Below are 23,231 nucleotides of genomic sequence, written 5' to 3' on the forward strand. Positions count from 1 at the left end.
CTTCTAGTTTAATAGCTGGCTAGCAAAAAAATAAAACGGTGTAAAATATGTAGCTTAGTAGTTTAGTAGCCGACTGGCAAAAAAAAATAATAGTGTAAAATATCTAGCCTACTAGTTTAGTAGTCGTCTAGGGAAAAAAAGGTGTAAAAGATGTAGTCTACTAGTTTAATAGCTGGCTAGCAAAAAAAATGGTGTAAAAGATGTAGCCTACTAGCTTAGTAGCCGTTTCCATCGCTTATTTTTCTCTGAAATGTAGCAAAACTGAATGAGTATGAAAAGCTTTCGGGTACAAAAAAAAAAACTTGAATGGAACGAATGTGAATATTTGCATCAAGTCCTCGTGGCTACTGATGTGTCCTCGTGGGATTTTCTGTGTTTTCCTTCCATGGGATTGGCTCTCTAGTCACGCTGGGTCTTCTCTAGGTGGTCCACCTCCAGATTGACAAGCTGAAGATCCCTCGGTGTGGCCTCCATCTCCACCTCCTCCACATCCAGATGCACGCCCATCCCGTTCTCCTCGCCTTCCTGCGTCGCCTCGGCCGTCTCGTCGGGGTCCGCCCGCGCCACTTCCTCGGCGCCCTCGCGGATCTTCTTGACGTAGAAGGTGAAGGGGGGCACGCGGTAGACGCTGGTCTTGGAGCGGGCGTAGACGGTGTGGTCGGGCGTGAGGGTCTTCTTGACCTTCTCCTTGGAGGTCTTCATCTTCACCCGGCGTTCCATGTTGGGGGTCATGCGCGAACCCAGTTTGTTCATCTTCTTCTCCAGGTTGTGCTTGGTCTTCTCCAGGTTGTCGCGGGTTTTCTGCCTCGTCTTCTCCAGGTTCTCCCGGGTCCTCTGCTTGGTCTTCTCCAGGTTCTCCTTGGTCTTAAGCTTGGTCTTCTCCATCTTCTCCTTGGAGAAAGCCTTTTTGATGCTGTCCACTTGCTTCTTGGTGGAGCGCTGCAGGCGCTTGGTTCGAGACTCCTCCACGATCTCCTCGATTTCCACCTCCTCGTCGGAGTTGGGGTTGGCCGGCTGGCCCTCGCCGTCCTCCTCCGGTATCTGCTGGAGAACCTCCACCTTGCCGTCCACGGCAATCGCCTCTTCCGGCTTTGCCGCCTTCATTTGGTCCTAAAACGATGGAACGGGACCAGAAAAAAAATTGATTAGCTCCACAGCGGACATTCTACTGGTGCAAAACCATGTGCTAGTTGATGATTGTGACATTTGTTCAAGTGTCAATCTGAAAGAGTCATTCGTCTCTGGCTAATTGAGGATGATGTGGTTGGTTTCTATATTACGTTAAGTGTAGTGTCGTTGGACATAGTTGGACCCAAATGCAGGGAACCAATTAAGGGACGAGGACGTGGATTGCTCTAACAAAACTTTATTTACTGATGCATGAAATAAATAAATAAAATAACCTGACGTGGAAAGACATGTGGAACGAGGAACTTGGCATGGAAAATTGGGATGAAACAAACAAGGTAGACGATACCACAAAGACTAACAAACACACAGGGTTTAAATAGACAGACAATGGTTGATTACAAAGTACACACACCAACCAAAATCCAAACTAACTTTAACACATCTAGAAAATATCCGTAAAACTATAAGTGGCTTTTAGGAAATAGACATGAACGGATGAAAGAAAAGGCCCGTTTCCACCATGAAATCATTTAGGACATTTAGGATCGGGTTGTAAAAATGGGACGGTGGAGACCGGGTCGGGGCGGTTCAGTCTGCGATGGTTTATTCTGGGTTCGCCTTTTCCTCTCCCAAGATTCCGAGCGACATTCCCTGGCCAGGAGGCAAGCTGCTGCTATACATGGACAACGTCACCCCCCCCCCCCCCCCTGCCTCTGCCTCCTCTCCGACAACACGTAAACAGGAGAGACTGTCGCCATGGCAACCGGCTCCACACTGCCCGGTGCAGCTCGTTTGGTTTAGAAGGTCAAACAGCTGATGCCATGGCGACGGTACGCCCCATTGAATGTCCAAGCGCCTTAATTAAAGACGAAATGGACGACCGCTGGCCATTAGTTCACATATGGCGAAGATTGTAGAAGGCGGGGCAAGCCGATAATCAATTGGATCAATTACCCAGGGTTTATTGATTTTTGTCTCTGTAGATCAGTAGTATATCACTTTTTTAAAAGTGTGTTCTTTTCTCCGGTTCTTTCTTTTGAAAGATCTGCTTGTGCAAAAGCCAATAAAAAAAGAAAACCACATTTGCAGTTATTCTTAAGAAACGTGTTATTTTATTTATGAAAATGACTTATCTTTTGGACTGACAAATAAACACTACATAAACCAAAGAGTGAGTTCATTGATCTAAAGATCTATTGTTCCTCAGCAAAATAATTGGTATCACACCGTTTTTGTTTATCTTATGTACAGTTGTCCTTTTGAGTATTGAGTACTTCTTTCACAATGATCTCATTACAAGTCATCTTTCGTTTCCACGGAAACATCGAAGGAAATTGTGAGTCACACAACGCTCACCGAAAGTGGAAAATTGGGTGTTTTACACATTGTCGATGCTACTTTCAAAACAATAAATCAACTGTTCTGTCATTTTATGGCTTGAATTTGAATTGAAAGATATTCTGTAGTCATAGTACCATCTACTGGCAAGCATATGTACAACCTGATTTTGCAGGTATACTGTGTTGGTCATCCCTAAGGCTATTATTGGGGGATCATCCGCATTATTTCCACTGTCTGTGGTTTAATTATGTTTGTATTTTACTTTATCCTCACATGCACAGTTTAAGTCTAAAGTCATCTGAATTCATGTAAAAAAAAGGAATGTGTGTTGCCTGTATTGAGCCGTGAATCATACTTTATGGAAAACTGGACACTGTTTACACATTTGTGTGTTTTTGTGCTGTTGCGACAAAAAAAAAGTATAAGTGGTTTTCCCAGAGTGCATTTTAGAAAAAGGCAGCATGGGTTCATTGTATAATAAGAAGTGTTCTTGCTTATATCATCAGTTTCTATAATAATCAAAACTGGAAGTAAAGACTGCGAGAAAATCAAACCAATAGCTGCAAAAAAAAGATTTTCTGTCTTTCGCTTTAGGCTAAAAATGTACTAAACATGTAAAAACAGTGTTTTGATTACCCCAGTTTTCGGTGAAATTTATTAAAATGCCCCTAGTTTGCATTTACTGAGCGCTGTCAATTTCAATGATTCCGATTTTTTTGTCATGAAGCTAAATATCAAGAGTCATTTCATGCTTCCATCTTGTGACCATACCATGTCATTACATTGTTAACATTCCTCCATCATGTTACAACGTTACACTGTTACACACATACAGTATAAAACAATTTGGCGTCGTCCCTATACTTGGCAGCTAGGATACATTTAATCATAATGTTTCTAGTCTGAATTTATACATAAACATTCCCAGTCAGGCAGCCCCGTCACGCACAAAACGCTTCCCGGCCCGCACGCCATTCCTTTTGGGGCCTCGAAGCCTTGACGGTGGGATCAGCTGTCGGATCCCGTCTGGCCCTCGCAGCTGCCCCAGAACGAGTGATCCGGGCCCCCGCGAGGCCGCGTGAGAGCGCCGGAGCTACGTGTTCTCGTCCTATACTCGGCGGGTCTCTGAAGAGTGCCGGCCAAGCTAAAAATAAGACCTCTCGGGTGAATATTCCTGAAGCCCACCCACAATTTCCTCACGTTTTAGACGCACGGGACACATTTGAACGAAACGCAAAGACAACTCTGTCTGCCGGGAGTAATGGAAATCCCGAAAGTGGCAAACAGAGGCACCACTATTCGATGTAGTAGCTTAACAAAGCGGTATTATGAGACTTTTCCTGCCTTCGGTGCGCCTTTTCATGAATGGAAAACCCTTTCACATACCGCAAGGTCGACATAGAAGCACACATATGACGTGATATGAAGTATATTCTCCACTTCATAGTTTCCACAGGTGGATAACTGCGAACAAACGTCTATTCATCGATGTTGCAACATGATATAAGGCGCAGTTTAAAGGAAAAAGCTGCGCAATTTACATTCGAATGTAATCTGTCTAATTTATGACATTTACTAAGGTCCTTAAACTAGAATTTTACACAGTCATCTTCACCCACTGTACATAGATGTCTATATATATGCCTGAATTCAAATATGCTGAGTCACACAGTACCGGAAATGAACACAATGGCCGCCATTTTGGGTGATTGACCGACATAATTTCACATTTGAAATCAGGAAACTGGTTAAACAAGCTAACACTGCTGTAAATAGCAGTGATTTAATAATAATAAATACTGAATGGAATAAAAAATATTTTAAAAACGTCAAAATAAGCCATTACATATCACCCTATTTTAAATGAATTATTTTGTTGGTTAAATACACTATCTCATTTCTAAAACTTGAATTTTTTTCAAGCACAAAATAAAACCCGATGTAAAAACAATACTAAAAACAGTAAATGCAAGTAAAATAAAAACTACTACTTGACAAAGTGGAAAAAAATAATCTGTTATCTACAAATTTAAAACGTGTCGAATCCATAGACTAAAGCACAGGTGTCAAAGTGGCGGCCCGCGGGCCAAATATGGCCCGCCACATCATTTTATGTGGCCCGAGAAAGTAAATGATGAGTGCTAACTTTCTGTTTTATGATGAAATTCAAATGGAGATACTTGATTATTTCCTGTTTCCTCATTTTAAATCAATAATTGCAAAAAAATTGTACTAATTTGAATGTCAAAAAATGATCTATCAATTAGCACGATCGAGAAACTGTCAATTTATTAATTGATTAATTTTGGCAGCCTAGTTGGAAGACATAACGGCCCTCGAAACTACCACGTGGCCCCCGACAAAAAATGAGTTTGACACCCCTGGACTAAAGCGTAAACAAGAGTAACTTTCATTTTTGGTGATTCTGGCGACACCAGTGGATAAAAGCGGTAGTGTTTTGCCCAATTTAAGATTTCCCATATCGCATTAGTACCTGCACAGGTGTCTTAATAGTCCTACAGTCGGACAGAACGACCTTTGTGTTCTTGAATTGCATTGTGGGTAAACCATATCGCACACCATCAAATTAAAAACAACGCAGTGGGCAAAAATAGAACACAGGCAAGGTGGAAAAAATAGCGACAGGCGGCATGATAGCGGTTAGCTCGCGGCAGCTGCTCAGAAAAGGGGGATCGAGTTGAAACAATGATAAGAGCGTTAGGCTCGATATGTAAAAATGTTTGGTCACTGCTCCAAATAACTACGCGATAAACGCAGGGTGGTCTCTAATAATAATAATAATAATAATCGGACATAGGCCATGTCGTCATTACCACAACACAAAAGCCTACTTGTCATCACATGCAGAAATAAGAATTTAAAAGGAATGAGAACAAAAAGTCAAATGGAATAAGCGAGAAAGCTACATGCTACGTGTAGTCGCACAAAAGTACGAATCATTTTCTATTCTAAAAGAGTTTATTTGAAAAGCATTTGTCTTTAATAAAATGAGAAGATGTCCCAGAACTATACTGTATGATATATATATATATATATATATATATATATATATATATATATATATATATATATATATATATATATATATATATATTGGTTTTAGGTCAATTATAAAAGCTTTAAGTGATGTATGTTATAGAAGTAGTTTCATTTTAAGCTTAAATGAATTGGACATCTACTACTGTCAATACTAAGCAATTAGTTTTATTTTGGAAGATTATTTCTGTACTTTTTGGATGATTTCATGGTGATTTGGGGGAATTTCCAGGTTACTCTCTATTGATTTCGGGTCAGTTTCTATTTGTTTTTTGGTCCTTTTTGGGTCACTTCCTTCATTCGCCCCGCCTCAGTCAGACATCTAGCACTGTTAATGGCATTGAAAGATGAGGATCCACAGCCAGGCCTCCACTTTTAAGTAAATTGGACATCTATCTTTGTTAATTTTGCGTCATTTTTAGGGTATTTACGGGTCACATCCTGTACGTTTTGGATCAAAATCTGGAAGTACAGTAATGTATAGCCTTGAAATTAGTCCTAAATTGTACACTGAGATTGATTTCTTTATTTTTAACCCTTAAAGGGGCATTTATTTAACATAATGGGTGCCATCGACGGGGTTAGACGTCCAATCCACTTTGACTGGAAGGGGCCAAAGGAATAAATGTGATTGCAAAAAGAGCGAACGGCGGGTTGTATGTTGAACACCCCTTGATGTAGACGGTCGTGGGGAATCAAGACCACCTGCTTGGTGTAATTTATTCTGCCCTAACGCCGGCGGATGAATTTCTGACAGATACCACGAGTGAAAACCAAGACGCTCCTGCTGCAAAATTCCCAGGCAGCATCCCTGAGCAGTTCCCGACTCCCACACTCACGCATGATTGGACCTGCTAAAAACGGAATGCCGCCGATTGGGTGTCAAGTTGAAAACAGTAGCTCGAATGCATAGGTGTCAAAGTGGCGGCCCGGGGGCCAGATCTGGCCCGCCACGTCATTTTGTGCGGCCCGCGAAAGTAAATCGCATGCGTTGATGTCATATTTTAGGATAAAATGGATAAAATTCAAATGATGAAGATTGCACATGTACAGAGAATTTTTTTAATGAATACATAGAAGCCCAAAAATGTCGTATTTTGTATTTTTCAGGTTGCGGTTTAAAATAAAGTCAAATGTTTGCTGTTTTCTACTTTAGTTTTTTAATGTAAACAATGAAATCAAATATGGTTCTTAAACTATATTCACTGTCTTTCCTTGAATAAAAATGAAATGATTAAAATAAAATTAAAAAAAGTTTAATGTGTTCCCTTTCTAAAAAAATACCATTTGTTGAAATGGAAAAAATAAAATATTTATGTTATTTTCTCCTACTACCGTCTATCAGAAAAGCTGGCCATTCATTAATGGGTTAATGAGGGCTACCTAGTTGGCGACCATTACAAGTGAAAACGTAACTACGACATGACCCGCGATGAAAAATGACTTGGACACCCTCGCCTAACGTCTCATCCCGCGTCGCCCTTAGCACGTTAGCTCCTCGTGGCCTTTATTTTACGACATTTGCTTCCAAAATAATGCAGCTGCCGACAGGTACGAATAAGCCACATTGCTTTGCGAGACCTTTTGGAACAGCAGTAACGACATCTTGCGCCACGACGGCCTGCCAAATATGCTGCGGGGGCGGGGCTTCGGTTCTATCTCCAGTCTCTCCACCACACCCAGCATTCAGGAGGTTAATAATTTTTATTTACGCCTTCGTATTTATAGCGTCTGGCTGGCTAATCATGATGGAAGCCCTGTGGAATGGGAATGTCTGAATGTGGGTTTTACACGACATCAGAAAATAGTTCATAATGTGGTGTAAAATATACAGTAGATAAAGTTATGGTATAAAAAAAAATATCCTGAGATGTCATTTTCATTTTTTTAATACTTAACAAATGTAGTTTCCACGTATATAAGGGTCTATCGAGCCAGAAATAAGGATGCCAATAAAAGTGATGCTAGCTTTTTTTTTTTTTCGCCGACGGCGTCTATTTTGGTACACGGTCGATTGGTCGCAGATCTTTTGGTCACCGATCTTTTGGTCGCCCGGAAAGTAAGTGATAATTACCATTTAAATCGTTGCTCAAATTCCCTAAATACAAACTGCAAATGACTATTTAGTCATAATTAATGCCCTAGTCATTATTAGGCTAAAGAAAAGCTCCAAATTTCCTGGACTTTTATTGTTTTTTGTTGGAGAACTTGTTAAGACCCTGACTGAACTGACGTAGCTTCTTAAAGGGACAACGCATGTACATACAAACTCTTCTACACTCACACGTCGGCTCAGTGAAACTGCTCAGGGCCATTGTTGCCTTTTATTCATGCGTACACCGTGTTGTTTTACCTTGTTTTGTCGCCGGTCTTTTGGTCGTCGGTCTTTTGGTCGCCTGTCTTTTGGTCGCCCGTTGTCGCAGTCGGGGCGACCAAAAGACCGGCGACCAAAAGACCGGCGACCAAAAGACCGGCGACCAATCGACCGCAGACGTCTATTTTCGCCCGCGCTCACCTGGAAGATGAGGACTTTGAAGTTACGCCTCTTGAGCAGCTCGCACTCGTTGCTCTCCAACTTCTTGATCTGTCCCGCCTGCTTCTCCAGGTTGCCGCGCACCATCTTGACGTTGACGCTAACTCTGCGAACCTTGTCTAGCATCTTGCTAGTAGCGGTGGACGTCCCCAGGTGGGTTTTGGAAAGTTTGGACAGCTCCCCCTGGATGGTGGAGACCGACTTCTCCATAGACTCCTGACGTTCCTCCAGCCCGGTCTGAGTCTGCTGGATCTGGTCCACCACGCCGATGATCTTGTCCAGCAGGGCCAGGACCAGGACGCCGTTGGTCTGGGCTTCGCTTTTGACCTCCTGGCCGGGGTGGCCGCCGTCCACGGCCGGCTCGGCGGCGGCGCCCACCAGAGCGACGTCGTCGTCATCGCAGGGCACGTCGACCAGAGCTCCGTGCTCCTTCGGGACCCCCGTATCCGCCATGACAGTCAGTTTCCAATGCGACCTGTTCGCACTCCCTCTGGGGATAAAAATACACCCGTTGAAAAACAAGCAGCAGGATCCCCTTTACGCCGTCTAAACTTTGCTCGTCTCGCCACTCGCTAACGCCTGTGGGATGCCAGCCAGCCAGCCAAGGGGAGTTTAGGCCTCTGACTGCTCAGGCATGAGGGGCTGCACTCAAATGCCTCCCCTCCATGTGAAACCACCCAGTCAGAATTTTCCCGACCCACCTACGGGGGCCCCCGTTGGCAGGACTCCGCCTTTCCCCCGTCCCCCCGGGCGCTTGGGCGGCACGATCCCAAACTGTGGCGACACGTTATGTAAAGTCAAACGTTGTGCGTGTATTCCCAAGTGGAGATTTTCTAAAAATGACATTCATTCATTAACAGTTGTATAGAAACAAGTGATAAGCTACTTTAAATTCACAAGTGAAGGACGAACAGAGCCATTTGCGGCCGTAGAGCCGCAGGATTGTCAATGGACGATGTTCAAGGTTAAGCGTCACTCTGCGTTTTCATGTACGTTTTAGGATGGATTTGAATGGAATTTAGAATAAAAGTAATGATTTTGGGTTAGCCAGGATGAGGGTAGGTAATACAAAGTATTTTTAAAGGTTGTATGTAAAAGCTTGTTTTTCGCTAGTTCAGAAGATGCAGAGTTATTTGAACAAATATTCACAGAAATAAAAAAATGGAACATTTCTTAACTACAAACTCAATAAAGTTAGGGTGAAAATACTGAATATCAAAAGTTATTGTTCATTGATTACGTGGGTGCATGACGACATTCCGTTTAGTTTTTCATTACTACCCTCGTGTGGTCACAACCGGAAAAACAGCTTTTTGTTTCTGGTAGGTTCGACCAAAAAAACAAAACAAAACGAAATATCAGTGAAATTACACCAAGCCCCACTTAAACATTTAGAATCTACCCAAAACAGCAGTTTTATTTCTATCAGTATTAATATTTCTCATTATTAAAGTTTTGTCGTAGCAAACGTCACGTCACCAGAGTCCAGCTTCCGGTTTGAGGAGAAGTTGTCAAATTATCTCTTCGCTCTTGTAAAATTTGTACGAAGCAAACAGGACGAGAACGTCATAACCAGGAAAAATACAGCCAACACATCCATATTCCCGTTTTAAGAGTAAGTACGCCACTCCGTATTAAAAAACAAACTTGTTTTTAAGTGCGCCGAACTTAATGTCTTTGACTATCTTCCATATTAATCAACAGGTGCGCAAAGTTAGCCACTAGCCTACAGTACTATGGCTATTACTACAAAGCTAATGAAGACGAACATGTATTATGTTCCCGTTGCTATATATTTTGCCATTTTAACTGAGAATTAATTAACATTGAAATAAAATTAACCGAGACTCTAACTCACTCAAATAAAGTAATGCCCTTCAATTAGGTACAGTATTGTGTATGTTCCTACTTTCACGGGTGCTATAATTGTGTCCCAACAATACAGGCGTACTATCTTTTATCTAGTAACAAAGTAGCCTTTTCGTGTTTCAATTGAAAGAGCAGAAGGCTTATCGGTGTGCCCATGTCACATGCTCCTTTATAATCCTCAGATAAGCTCTGTGTGGTCATTTTCCCTCACCAAGGTGGTTAAAATGCTTCTATGAAATAGGGAAACGTTTCTATCTCATATTTCATCGCAAAAATTATACCTGATTCAGTCACACCAGGACTCACTTGGAGTTTCTGTTGGTTTTGTCGTATTAAGCCTTTGTCAGCGTAACCACATTCCTATCCTGATCATGGGATCAATGTGAAGGCAGACGGATTTTCTTTCTCTCGTCACATGGCAACTTCTCGCAGGCTGCTGCTAAAGGGCACTTGTATATTCGTCTTCATCATTTGTGAAGTCACGACGTCGTGCTACGCAGGTAGGGAAAAGCCACGACTCCAAATTAAATATTTGTCGTGTCACTAGACAATATCTAAGATTATAGGTGATATGAATCAGTAATATTAACCAAATCAATAGGAAGAACCGACCCGATCCAGAAGTCGTGTATGTTTTCAGTGCCATGGTACTTTTCGACTGCTGTAAATCAAATCGCTAGGCTAACGTGTCCACCGAGCTGGTTTTAGGCACCAGTTGAAAAAAAGAAAGATTTCTCATTTACTACATTACATTATTTTTTGCTGGTTCGGATCAGTGGTGGCAAAACAAATGATTAAAAAAATGAGATCAGCAGTTAAGAAAATGACAAAAAGACATTGGTCATTTATTTTGATTGTGATTTATTTCAGGTAAGCGTTCATTCCCAAAGAGCGTGCCGGGGCAGCCGCAAATATGGGGGAACTCTTCAGGAGCGAGGAGATGACATTGGCGCAGCTTTTTCTCCAGTCAGAAGCTGCCTACTGTTGTGTCAGTGAGCTGGGCGAGATCGGGATGGTGCAATTCCGCGACGTGAGTTTCTAAAACGGCTCCGATGTCGGGATAAGTTTCAGCAGAATTTGTACGCGCCTTGCCGTAGCGTCTCGATCATGTGCTCGCAGCTGACGATTCATTGCTCGCATGAGCGCAGCCGACAATCCCCAAGAGAAAAATTGTGCTAGTGACGGCGTCTATTGAAATAAATGGCGTGTTGGTCAAATAGCGGTCGGTTCTCTATTTATGTTTTGTGAGGTTTAAATTGGTCTGTGAAACAGAAGCCTTGATTTGAGGGGTTGATTTTTAAAGTAAGTTCCAAAGATATTCGAAAATATTTGAAAACGTGCTTGCTTATTTTGTCTTTTGCTTGCAGTTGAATCCCGACGTCAACGTGTTCCAGCGCAAGTTTGTCAACGAAGTGCGTCGCTGTGAAGAAATGGACCGCAAACTGAGTAAGTCCTTGTGTTTGGAGCTCCTTATTCATCACCTGGTTGGTATCCATCTGGAAAATAAATAGAAGGGATAGGATTAAAATTGATAATAATAATGGAAAATTCAACCGACCACAGAAAATACAAATGCAAAAAGACATTTTAATAATGTTTGCAAGTTAAATTTGAATTTAATGAGTGTAATTACATTTTTACAAGATTCTGGATTATAAACATCTTTTCAGACATATTTTTAATGTAGCAGCAAAAGTTCTTGAGTGCTCCCCAGTGTTTTTGAGTTCGTAAATAGATCTCTGCGCATTGGTGGAGTTTCCTACAGGAAATCAAAACAATGCCGTCTCATTGGCAGGGTTTGTGGAGAAGGAGATTAAAAAGGCCGACATCCCCATCGTTGACACTGGAGAGAACCCCGAAGTGCCTTTTCCGAGAGACATGATTGACTTGGAGGTGGGCGAGAAATGTAACTAACTACCGTATTTTCTCGCATATAAGCTGTATTTGTCGCAAAAAAAATGACCGAATCCAGGGTACGGCTTGTATGCGAGAAAATACATTATATGTTACCCTCACTCAATACATTATGTTACCCTCACTCATCCGTCAATCACACTTCCCTATTTTTCCCCTTCTTCAGGCCACATTTGAGAAACTGGAGAATGAACTGAAGGAAATCAACACCAACCAGGAGGCCTTGAAGAAAAACTTCCTGGAGCTGACCGAGCTCAAGCACATTCTGCGTCGCACGCAGCAGTTTTTTGATGAGGTCAGCACGCAAAGCGGGATGTGACATATTTTACACGTGTCGTTTGCAGCCAAGCGTGTTTTTTTCTGACCTTTTGCTCTAACATTAGTAGCGCTTGACTGCTTCCGTGAACATCCCTCTTGTCTGCACCTTTCCAGTTGTCTTAAACGGACTGTAATGAGCCGTGATGAAGGTTAATCATTAAGCTGGACAGGCTAGCAGTTAGATACGGGTTCTCCCAAATTCTCCCAAAAGGACTGGAATCGGGTGAAAAAGGATTTAAAAAAAATGTATTAAATCATTGACACCCTTGGTTTTAGTCTTTTAAAAATGCCCATTTTGCATTTGAGTATTTTCCGATATCTGGATACAATAAAATAGCTTTGAACAAAGCTGTCGCAATAATTTTAACAAAGCAAAAAAAAAATCAAAGATCCATTTTTTACAAATTACTTGTGCACAACTTTTTAAACAATGTATTTTACATAAACTTAAACATCGAGTTGGTCACCCAATTAGATGAATTGAACTATTTTAGCTGTGATTTCTTGAATTTCTGAACATTTGCTCAAGATTTGTTTCAATATTATCAATAGAAATATTATTAAAATGTATTTTGTGGCGTTATACTTTTGGATTTACTTGTTACATCAGCTAATTCACTGCTGCTCACAGAGAGACGTACAATGCAATTTGTCTGGGGGACTCTCAATCAAAATATTTCTCCGTCAATGGCTGCTAATTAATGCTTAAAAATGTAAATACATTTTAAAAACTTGTTTTTTTTACCAAACTACGATCCTCTGAAAAGTATGACGTGATCCAGCCCGATTTCCTCATCCCTGTTGCTCTTCATACTTGTTTTTGTTTTCTGGTAAATGCTAATCATTTTGTAGATGGAAGACCCCAGTCTGCTGGAGGAGTCATCCACTCTGCTGGACCCCAACGAGGTCAATCGAGCTCCGCTCAGACTTGGGTCAGTCAATCCTCCCGTTGTAGATGTCCTAATTGGCTCAGGAATAGTAAAAACACTACTTTGCGTACGGTACAGATTTGTGGCCGGGGTCATCGGAAGGGAGCGCATCCCCACATTTGAAAGGATGCTTTGGAGAGTTTGCAGGGGGAACGTGTTCCTGAGGCAGGCAGAGATCGAAGACCCTCTGGAAGACCCTACTTCGGTAAGCTAGAAACTCCATGACAAAATAAAAAATAGGCTTATCGTTGCCAATAAATAAGAATCAGACCCACTCATTGTTTTTAATGTGTCCGCAGGGCGATCAGGTCCACAAGTCCGTGTTCATCATCTTCTTCCAGGGAGACCAGCTGAAGAACAGAGTGAAGAAGATTTGTGAGGGGTAAGTAAACAAAACCTAGCTGTTCATTATTTTTTTAAATTAATTTTTAAATTTATATTTTTCCACCCAGCTTTCGGGCCACGTTATATCCGTGTCCCGAAACGCCTCAAGAGAGGAAAGAGATGCTCGCAGGGGTGAACGCTCGTATCGATGACCTCCAAATGGTAATCTCGTCAAATCGCTGGCTGCCCAAAAAAATTAGAATAGTCAGACAGGAGGCTGTTTGTCGACAATGGTGACACGTCCCATCCGTTTGACCTGAGAGAGCTGGCAGTGAATGACAGATTAATTTTTTTAAACAATGTCCACACCGCTTTTTGCGTTCTACCACTTAAAACACTGCAAGTAAGAGAACAGCGCTAATTGCTAGCCGTGATCAATTGCTGCTAGCTCTCCCAGTCCAGATGGATGGGACGCCTATCGCCGTCAACGGCAAGGAAATGTGATCATTCTTGTGTTTGTCCTCCTACCCACATTGAAGGTCCTGAGCCAGACGGAGGACCACAGACAGCGAGTCCTGCAAGCGGCGGCCAAGGCGGTGCGCGTGTGGTTCATCAAGGTGAGGAAGATGAAGGCCATCTACCACACCCTCAACCTGTGCAACATCGACGTCACCCAGAAGTGTCTCATCGCCGAGGTGTGGTGCCCCGTCTCCGACTTGGACTCCATACAGTTTGCTCTTCGCAGGGGCACGGTGAGTGGCTGAATTATTAAGGGTATCGTATTTTCACGACTATATGGCGCATCGTATTTTAAGCCGTAGTATCAGTAACGAGTGCTATTTCTGTATCTGACACACACAAAGGATACACCGTTTTTAAAGACGCAGCCAGGCATGGCAAAACATACACCAGCTTAAAAATACAGACACACGGTAAAAAAAGGCATTTTACAATGTACTCACGTCATCGTCACCCACAAATCCATCAAAGTCCTCATTTTCTGTGTCCGAATTGAACAATTGTCCGAATGAGTCATCGAAAACGCTGAGTTTTATACATTCGTCCAGGCGGCCACAATCCAGTCGCAGACTGAAGCTAGCTAGCTAGCTAGTAGCTAGCGTAACTATTCCAACGCTGCCTTCCATGCTTCGTAAAGCTGTGTTGATGTCGATGTCCAGGCCACAATCCATTGGGTGTATTGACAAAAGAACTATATATCCCAGCAGTCACTGCGCAGTACTTTTTCTACGGGGAAAATAGTAGAGTCGGGGGCTGCTTGTCGTAGTTGTCCTATCCACTGATTTATTTTATTTGATTGTGATAATAATTTTAGTACTGGTCCATATATAAAGCGCACTGGATTACAAGGCGCCCTGTCTATTTTGGAGAAAATTTAAGACTTTTATGTGCGCCTTATAGTCGTGAAAATACGGTAAATAAAAAAAATAGGATTATTCTGTGGGAAAACACCAATGGCTATGTCCTCCAGGAGAAAAGCGGCTCCACCGTGCCTTCCATCCTAAACAGGATGCAGACAAAGCAGACCCCGCCAACCTACAACAAGACAAACAAGCTCACCTCTGGCTTTCAAAACATCGTCGACGCCTACGGAATCGGCAGCTACCGCGAAATCAACCCAGGTAAACCCGAGCGTCCGCAATCGACTTGTCATCTTCCGCAACCGCCCGCCACGTCATGCGTGTCGTCTCGTTCGTCACCACTCCAGCTCCATACACCATCATCACCTTCCCCTTCCTGTTCGCCGTCATGTTTGGCGACCTGGGCCACGGCACGCTCATGACCTGCGCCGCTCTCTACCTCGTCGTGCGAGAGAGCCGGCTGATCGCCCAGAAGAATGACAACGAGGTATCCGCCCCGGCGTTCCACCCCCTCCATCGCATCCGAACCCACGCCACTTTCCCCTAAATGGCGTTGAGATTTACTTGAACTTGGTTTCATTTCACGCTAGATGTTCAGCATGGTGTTCGCGGGGCGTTACATCATCCTGCTGATGGGAATCTTCTCCATCTACACGGGCATCATCTACAACGACTGCTTCTCCAAGTCGCTAAATGTTTTCGGCTCGGGATGGAGCGTCAGGGCTATGTTTGACGCCCGCGTCGGCGGCAACTGGACGTGAGTGACGCTAACCCAAATAATGTTATCGTTACCCTATTTGTTTTTTTAAAATGGCCCTTTTTTTGCAGGTTTGAAACGCTTCAAGGCAATAAAGTTTTGCAGTTGGATCCGGCCATAACTGGCGTTTTCAAGGGGCCCTACCCCATAGGAATTGATCCGGTAACGGTGGTCTACAAAATCTGATTCAGAGCTTTAGTAACATGGATTGGGAGTAGTATTCAAAATAATTCATGTTAATTTTGAATTTTCTGTTGGGCAAAACAGTTTTTGTCCACTGGAGTCGTCAAACTCCCATTTACATCACATGAGTCAAAGTGGCGGCCTGGGGGCCAAATCTGGCCCGCTGCATCATTTTGTGTATCCCGGGAAAGTAAATCATGAGTGCCGACTTTCTGTTTTAGGATCAAATTAAAAGTATAGATGAATATTAAATTTCCTGATTTTCCCCCTTTTAAATCAATAAATAGTCATTTTTTAATCATTTTTTTCCTGTGTTTTTAGTTCAAAAATCATTTTTTTAAATCTAAAAATATATTTTTAAAAAGCTAAAATAAACGTTGTTAAAAAACTGAATATTCAGGGCTTTTTAATCCATTTATTTAAAAAAATCTAAATATTATATCTAAAATGGTCCGGCCCGCATGAAATCAAGTTGATGTTAATGTGGCCCGCGAACCAACCCGAGTTTGACACCCTTGACTTACATGTTGATTAGAAAGTGTATCCCAATTCTTTGACCTTTTTATTCCTATTAAACACTAAAAAGCACCCTCTCCTTCAGATCTGGAATATCGCAACGAACAAGCTGACCTTCTTGAACTCCTTCAAGATGAAGATGTCCGTTATCCTGGGTGTCATCCACATGCTGTTTGGAGTCAGTCTTAGTCTCTTTAACCACCTGTAAGCATTCCACACTCAATTTTCTGTCCGTTTGCCTCAAATGCTCAACTCTATTCTTGCTGTTTCTGTAAGTTATTTCAAGAAGCCGCTGAACATCTACTTGGGATTCATCCCCGAGATCATCTTCATGTCCAGCCTCTTCGGCTACTTGGTGCTGCTCATCTTTTATAAATGGCTTTCCTACGATGCGCAGCTTTCGCGCGAAGCGCCCAGTCTCCTTATCGCCTTCATCAACATGTTCCTGTTCAACTACAACGACCCTACCGTCAAGCCTCTTTACACGGGACAGGTCGGTTAAAAAAGGCAGTAAAATCGCTTTTTTGTGTGAATAAATGAGTGAAATTCTTTTTTCCCCCAGCAAGCCTTGCAGACACTCCTGGTGCTCATTGCCTTGGCATGCGTACCGTGCATGTTGATCGTGAAAACTCTGGTCCTGCGGAGACAATATATGTGGCGTAAAAACCTGGTAGGATGCATCATTTAGACTCAAGATGCTAGGCTTTTAAAGCAATGGCGGAAACCTGTTAATCAATCGATTTCCGTGTCACGCCACAGGGCACACAGACCTTCGGGGGTATCCGGGTGGGCAACGGGCCCACCGACGACGAGGCGGAAATCATCCAGCACGATCAACTCTCGCAACAGTCTGAGGAAGAGCCAGAGGTGAGACGGTCTTGGCCTTTGAATTATTTATTTGTAAGCGGAAACCTCTGTCTTCTATTGCAAAGTTTCGTGATATATGAAGACTAGATTTAGGATTACTTGCAAAAACACACCTTATGGAGAAGCACTACCGATTTTGTCATACGCAGTTTCTAGGTATGATGACAATTAGGCTTTTTGTCGAGTCAATGATAATGACAAAGCCTATGTCCGATTATTATTAATTCACGGGTGTCAAACTTTGTCAACCCATATTGAACTCATTTGCTGCTATTGACGTGGTAGACTATTCATCCTTTTTGATTGATTAGCTAAATAGGTGCAAATACATTTGTGTAAGTTTGTACATGTTGTTTACGCTCCAAATCAATCACTGTGTGTAACATTGTGTAAGGAATCACACTTATATGAATTTGTTGTTGAACTAATACTTTTTTTGTGTGTAACCCATTTCATCCGTGGCTTTTTTGTTTGCTGTGCATGTGTTTTTGTGTGCATGTGGGTCAATAACCAAGCAATGCCTTCTGTCGTCTGCTTTCAAGGCCCGCGAGGAGGAAGAGGTAGGACCTAAGTGCATGTCTCTGTCTTTCCCCCAGTTTTGTCGCCCCCTTGTGTCGGGTTGTGTTATGCATGTGTGTATGTGTCAGGAGATTTGTTTTATTTTTTATTTTTTTGGGATGCAGATCGTCACTTTGTGGCTGCTGATAGAATGAACATGCGTAATTGCTGACTGGAACATCTCTTGTCCCTCAGTTTAACTTTGCAGATGTTGCCGTGCACCAGGCAATACACACCATTGAATACTGCCTAGGATGCATCTCCAACACGGCCTCCTACCTTAGGCTTTGGGCACTCAGTCTGGCCCACGCACGTAAGTTTTTGGGCAGGGAGACCGTTAAAAAATCATTAACTTTGCAAGCAATAAGTTTTACTTTGAAGATGACTTTATTTCATTATTTTGCTTAAAATCTTCATTTTCACTTGCAAAGTTTTGCCTGATGCCAGAAGTTTGGTTTGAATCATTTTTTGACAAATTGTATTCCGTGACTCATCGTCGATAGATGAAGCAAATCTTCTCAAAACAGGGACCACACAGTAGCTTTGGCATATTATGAATAATTCCACCCACAAATTTCCTTACTGTTGTTACCGCTTTAAACGAACTCATTGGCTTGTCGCCATGACATCTGATTTGGAATCCAGAGTTATCTGAGGTTCTGTGGTCCATGGTGATGCACATCGGCCTGTCGTCACGCGGCGTGGGCGGATTCTTGCTGCTCGCCATCGTCTTCTACTTCTTCGCCGTGCTCACGGTGGCCATCTTGCTCATCATGGAGGGCCTGTCCGCCTTCCTGCATGCGCTAAGGCTGCATTGGTGAGTTTATTTTGATGTTAGTCTCAACTAAACAGGAGGTCACTTTATCTCTTGGCGTGCATCTCACCGAGTTGGTACTGCTTTTTAGTTTAGTAAAGGAATTTAAATGGGGTCAGAAAATAACTCTTTCATGTCCCCGTGTTGATAGTGGAGGCTTTTAGGTCGCCATGTTTTTTTGCATCTGTTTATTGTTTTGGTGTAGGAACAAATCATTTGAGATTAGTTTTTCACTGTACTAAAAACACACTTTTAAAATTGAAATGAAGGTGAATAAATAGAATTACAGTTAGATTAGTTTTTAAATAAAATTTAACCAATGACTAGGATAGACGTCCAATTCTTTTGGACAGTGAAGACTGGTTGTGAATGTGGATTGTTTAGTGTTAAAATAGGAGGAGAGGGGTTGAATTTGACCTTTCCTGGTTAAAATAGATTGGACGTCTAGTGTCGATGTTGGCACCCAGTGAGTTAAATCGGTGTCCTATAAGATGTTAATATAAGTATTTTTTTAAAAGGTATTTTTTGCATATGTAGACAACTTTTGTCAGCATTTAGAGGCACTATCGTGCTCCCCGAAGCGCCAGATCATCAATTAGCTCCGTCATTTTATTTAAAAATAGAGGCGGATCGTTTTCCAGACAGGAAGTAGGCTTCAAATTCTCGGGTCCATGTCCAAGTCCTGCATCTGGCTACCGAGGGCAGGGAATGCGCACTGGAATGTAGAACAAAGGTCAAAATTGGCGAGCATCACTCAAAATTACTGTAAACACCTCCATGTACGAATATTATACATATTTATTTTGTTTGTTCCCGTGTATGCAGGGTGGAGTTCCAGAACAAGTTTTACACGGGTCAGGGATTTAAGTTCCTGCCGTTCACCTTCGAAAGCATCCTGGATGGGAAGTTTGAAGACTGAGGTCATCTTCTCTGTGTTGTGTGTTATGTGTGTTTGTTGAAGTGAATTATATTATGCAAAGATCAGCTCTAAAAAAAGCAACATCCAGCATCTTGCGAGTTTGTCTAGGTAGCGTCATATGTTGTCTTATATTATTTATGCCAGCAGGGTAGTGGTGGTGAAGTCTGGAAGAAACAAAAAAATAGGGGAAAAGGTTCATTAGGGCCCACACACAAAATGGTGAGATGGTCATAAGTGTCAGGATGGGTTCTTGGGTTGCTCCTAATGTTGTTTGTGTGTAAAACATCAGATACGCCCTCAATAAAAGTGGGTAGAACAACCCTTTTGTTTTGTTTTTGTTGTTGTTTGTATGGCTTGTAAAAGCACCTCGCTTACACTTTATGTACATTTTAGAGAACTCCCAAATGGAAAAAATATGTGTATATATAAACTTGTCGTTTTTATTCAAACAGTATGCTGTGTCGCCTCTAGACGTCGCTGTTGGACGGCAAAAGATTTCGAATGAAGTCAAGAAGCTTATTGATTTTTGCTTAGAACAGGAAGGAATCCAAAAAGCTGTGTGGAGATGAAAGCATTCTTCCGCATGGCATCATATCAAGAAATTCTTACTCATCTGTGTGTTAAATAACTTGCTTGTTTTTTTGCACATGGTTCATTGAGTACCGCTGACTCCAGCTAGAATTTATTGTTCACTTTCCAAACAGAGGGATTCACTTTGTCGCTCCTGGCAAAAACAGGAAATCACTTTTATGTTGTCTTATACTAATATTCTATTTATAGGCCGAGAATTAACTTTGTGGGTGGCTGAGAATTGATTCTGAAATATAGTGGTGTCACAAAATGAAAAGTTCTTAGAAATGGCCATCAATCAATCATAAAAAAGTTGCATTACAGTTGTATAAAAATGACTTTAACCCCTTCATGGGCACATGATCTCTAATGAAAAAAAATGTAAAAAAATATAATATATTGGATTTTATACAGCACTTTTCCGGACACTTACGCTTTCTAACGCATTTTTCTTTGACTCCACAGTAGATGTTGATAAGCTACTAATGTAGCCACAGCTGAGCTAGCCGGGGCAGTGTGACAAAAGCGAGGCATCCACTTTGCACCTTTTCTGACCACGACACGCTACTTACACACAGGCAAGTACGGTCAAGTTTCTTCATTTATTTTTGCCCTATAAAGCTTTAAAACGTTTTCAAATGAGCAAAAGTAGTCAAGGTCTGAACGTCAACTTTTGAATCGCTATCTAATGAAGTGACCACAAAGGGATAAAAAGTGCAGACTTTGGTAAAACTTTGCTTTTGGGGTTCCTAAACATGACCGCTCCAGCACCCCCTGGAAAATGAGGGTTTAAAAAAAGGCCTCCCTGCTCTTTTCCCCCCATCCAAAAATAACTAATAAGCAGCAGCGTGTCTTCTTTTTGGCACCTTGTGAGGCCTAGGCAGTAAAAGTACATGACAAAGAACATCATGTCCTCTTTCGTGTAGATCTTTAGACGTGGGGGTGGACAGCGCCTTTGCTTTTAGTCACAACAACTACCGAGTAATAACAGATAATAGAGCTGTTTATTTATATTCCTTTTTTCTTGGAACTTCATTTAATTTGAGATTTTCCAGGGTGTCATCACACAAAGCAGGAATGAAGAGCCCGCAATTCCCGCCGTGTTTACACTTCCCAAAGCTTATTATTGGGCAGGCTTATCAGAAAAAAAAACATTAAAGTGCACTTTAGTTGGGTTTTAGAGTGTCCAGAAGGAATTTTGGCTTTCCTCTTAATAAGATAGGAGTTGAGTCTTCTTTCATGATAACAGAGATGCTGAAGGCATGCAAACAATGTATTTCATTTGATTTGATTTGATCTAGAAAGACTCATTTTCTTCTATTACCGTTAATATTTGAACTTTAGACCTACAAAGTTAATAAATGAAACTCCCACAAAACACGCACACAAGGAGTAGCGTGATGTCAGCTGAATTGCGGTGAAAAATTGTGGTAAAACTTTATGTTTACATTTTGTATTGTCATAATTCTATGTTTTTTTGCCTTTGTTTATTTTTATAAAATACAAATTTCATTTTTATACAGAATTTTATCAGCAAGAATAAGGGGGATTCATTTTATTCCAATGAGGTAAAAAAGTGTTTTTTTAGTTACAAACGTAGTCATGGAATATTTCAACTCATATCTAAAGTCATTTTACTTACATTTAAAAAAAACATTGGTTTTAACTTTGTTAAAATTTTAACACAAAAAATTACATTAAAATGTCTTTTTTTAACTATGTTCATATTTAAGTTAGATATTTATACACTGATGCTTTGCGGAAAATAACCTAAAATATGACCCCCCCACATATGTATTTAAAACATTTAAAAAGTACCCAAGAAAACTGATTCAAATGCAAATAGCAAAAAATAGATATAACATGCATACATACATACACGCAAAAACTATAAACAAAGAGAAAATCAACATGGCAAAAGGAAAAAAATACATTAAAAAAAATTGGTTCCTTTTTTAATTCTGAAAAAGTTTGCACACCCCTGCCATAATGTGACGAAAGGAGGACAAAAAAAGCAGTCGCCGTAAAGTCCAAACGTCGCAACCCGAAGTCTCCCTTTAATCCAAAACTTTGCAAACGGACGATGTTACGCTAGCTTTTTCAGGAAGGTTAAAGCTATTAACACGGACCCAGCGTCCAACCGGAAGCGTCTTTTCGCTTTGCGGCGATAGCATAATTGTGCGCGACCTGCCTGACCTCTGCCATTGTTCGCCAGCTCCCATTTTTGGCCAGGAAGCGGTGAACGAGCGGGGGTTACGCTCTGACTTCATCCATACTTTTGCGTCTTGTTGTGCAAGAAGTTAACAATGCTTGATTTCATTTCAAGTCCCACAGGAAAACTAAAGAATTTCCGGGACTGTGACTGTGGTGAAAGGGTTAAAATTACTACCCATGTACCTGGAATGGTAGTTTTTTAAGGGTTTGAAACCCGTATCTTTTGTGCATGGAGCCATAATCTAGCATTTGGGTTCTTAATGTACAAAAAAAGGACATAATTTTCCCCAGGGTAGCTTCAAATTGTTTTTTTTAACTTTGTAGTCTTAATAACGGAACAGTCAGTTATCACAGAATGACTTCCATTGAGAAGTGCAAGTTCATATTTTAGCACGTGGGACAAAAATAGTACATGTAGTTCCTGCTGGTGTGGCAGCGGTGATTTTGTTTGGGATATTTATTCCCGATGTGGATGCGCACACAAGCATGTGCTCCTGATAAAAGTTAAATCCAGTAGTAAATGTGATGAACGGATCCAGACCGCAAGACTTCTTGCAATTTTTGTCTGCTTGCCTTGATCGAAAGCCTCTGTTTTAACTTGGGGATTTAGCGGGAATGCGGTCAGATGGAACATGGTTTTTTTAGAAGGGCTAGACAGACAGAAATAAGAAAATAATTGGGAATATCACTACAGTGACATCACTCCAGGGTTGGAGTTTACGTTTCCAATGATTGGTACCAGTCCACCCCAGTCCAATTGGATCTCGGGATTTTAAATGGTTAACTCTTTCTGGCAGTCCCCATTCATATTTTATGAGCCTTTTTTTGTTTAATTCAGAAGTAGCATATTTTAACAGACTTGAGGGCCAGAAGAGAGGGAGGCCAGAATAGTAATATTTACTGGTGGTGATCCATACTTGTCAACTTATACGTTTTTCCCCATATTTTATACGTTTTTTGATCATTTCAAATTGTGTATGCCGTATAACAACTTTTGTAATTTTTTTTTTTTAATTACGTTTTTTTGTAAAAGTGATC

At 41.5% G+C, this 23,231-nt stretch overlaps 2 protein-coding genes across 5 annotated transcripts; one reads left to right on the forward strand and one right to left on the reverse strand.

The window, feature by feature from the left end:
* Nucleotides 1-196: 196 nt before the first annotated feature.
* On the reverse strand, nt 197-8,723 carry cavin1a (caveolae associated protein 1a). The gene is made up of 2 exons (XM_077619354.1): nt 8,045-8,723; nt 197-1,110 (listed from the first exon to the last, which is right to left on the reverse strand). The coding sequence occupies exons 1-2, from the start codon at nt 8,513-8,515 to the stop codon at nt 400-402; spliced, it is 1,182 nt and encodes a 393-aa protein (XP_077475480.1). The 5' UTR covers nt 8,516-8,723; the 3' UTR covers nt 197-399.
* A 793-nt stretch (nt 8,724-9,516) lies between these two features.
* On the forward strand, nt 9,517-19,730 carry atp6v0a1a (ATPase H+ transporting V0 subunit a1a). Of its 4 annotated transcripts, none has more exons than XM_077618981.1 (22): nt 9,517-9,677; nt 10,802-10,961; nt 11,299-11,377; nt 11,727-11,824; nt 12,012-12,140; nt 13,016-13,095; nt 13,171-13,297; nt 13,392-13,474; nt 13,545-13,638; nt 13,956-14,168; nt 14,906-15,056; nt 15,143-15,282; nt 15,386-15,552; nt 15,624-15,714; nt 16,337-16,455; nt 16,528-16,744; nt 16,814-16,921; nt 17,011-17,118; nt 17,634-17,678; nt 17,872-17,989; nt 18,322-18,493; nt 19,316-19,730. In XM_077618981.1, the coding sequence occupies exons 2-22, from the start codon at nt 10,845-10,847 to the stop codon at nt 19,407-19,409; spliced, it is 2,550 nt and encodes an 849-aa protein (XP_077475107.1). In that variant the 5' UTR covers nt 9,517-9,677; nt 10,802-10,844; the 3' UTR covers nt 19,410-19,730. The 4 variants fall into 4 exon arrangements, with proteins under 4 accessions (XP_077475107.1, XP_077475109.1, XP_077475110.1 ...); XM_077618983.1 differs by having other exon boundaries at nt 17,661-17,678; XM_077618982.1 differs by lacking the exon at nt 9,517-9,677 and adding an exon at nt 10,171-10,431.
* The last annotated feature ends 3,501 nt before the right edge of the window (nt 19,731-23,231 follow it).

The sequence above is a fragment of the Stigmatopora argus genome, chromosome 14 (assembly GCF_051989625.1).
Source record: "Stigmatopora argus isolate UIUO_Sarg chromosome 14, RoL_Sarg_1.0, whole genome shotgun sequence".
NCBI lineage: Eukaryota > Metazoa > Chordata > Actinopteri > Syngnathiformes > Syngnathidae > Stigmatopora > Stigmatopora argus.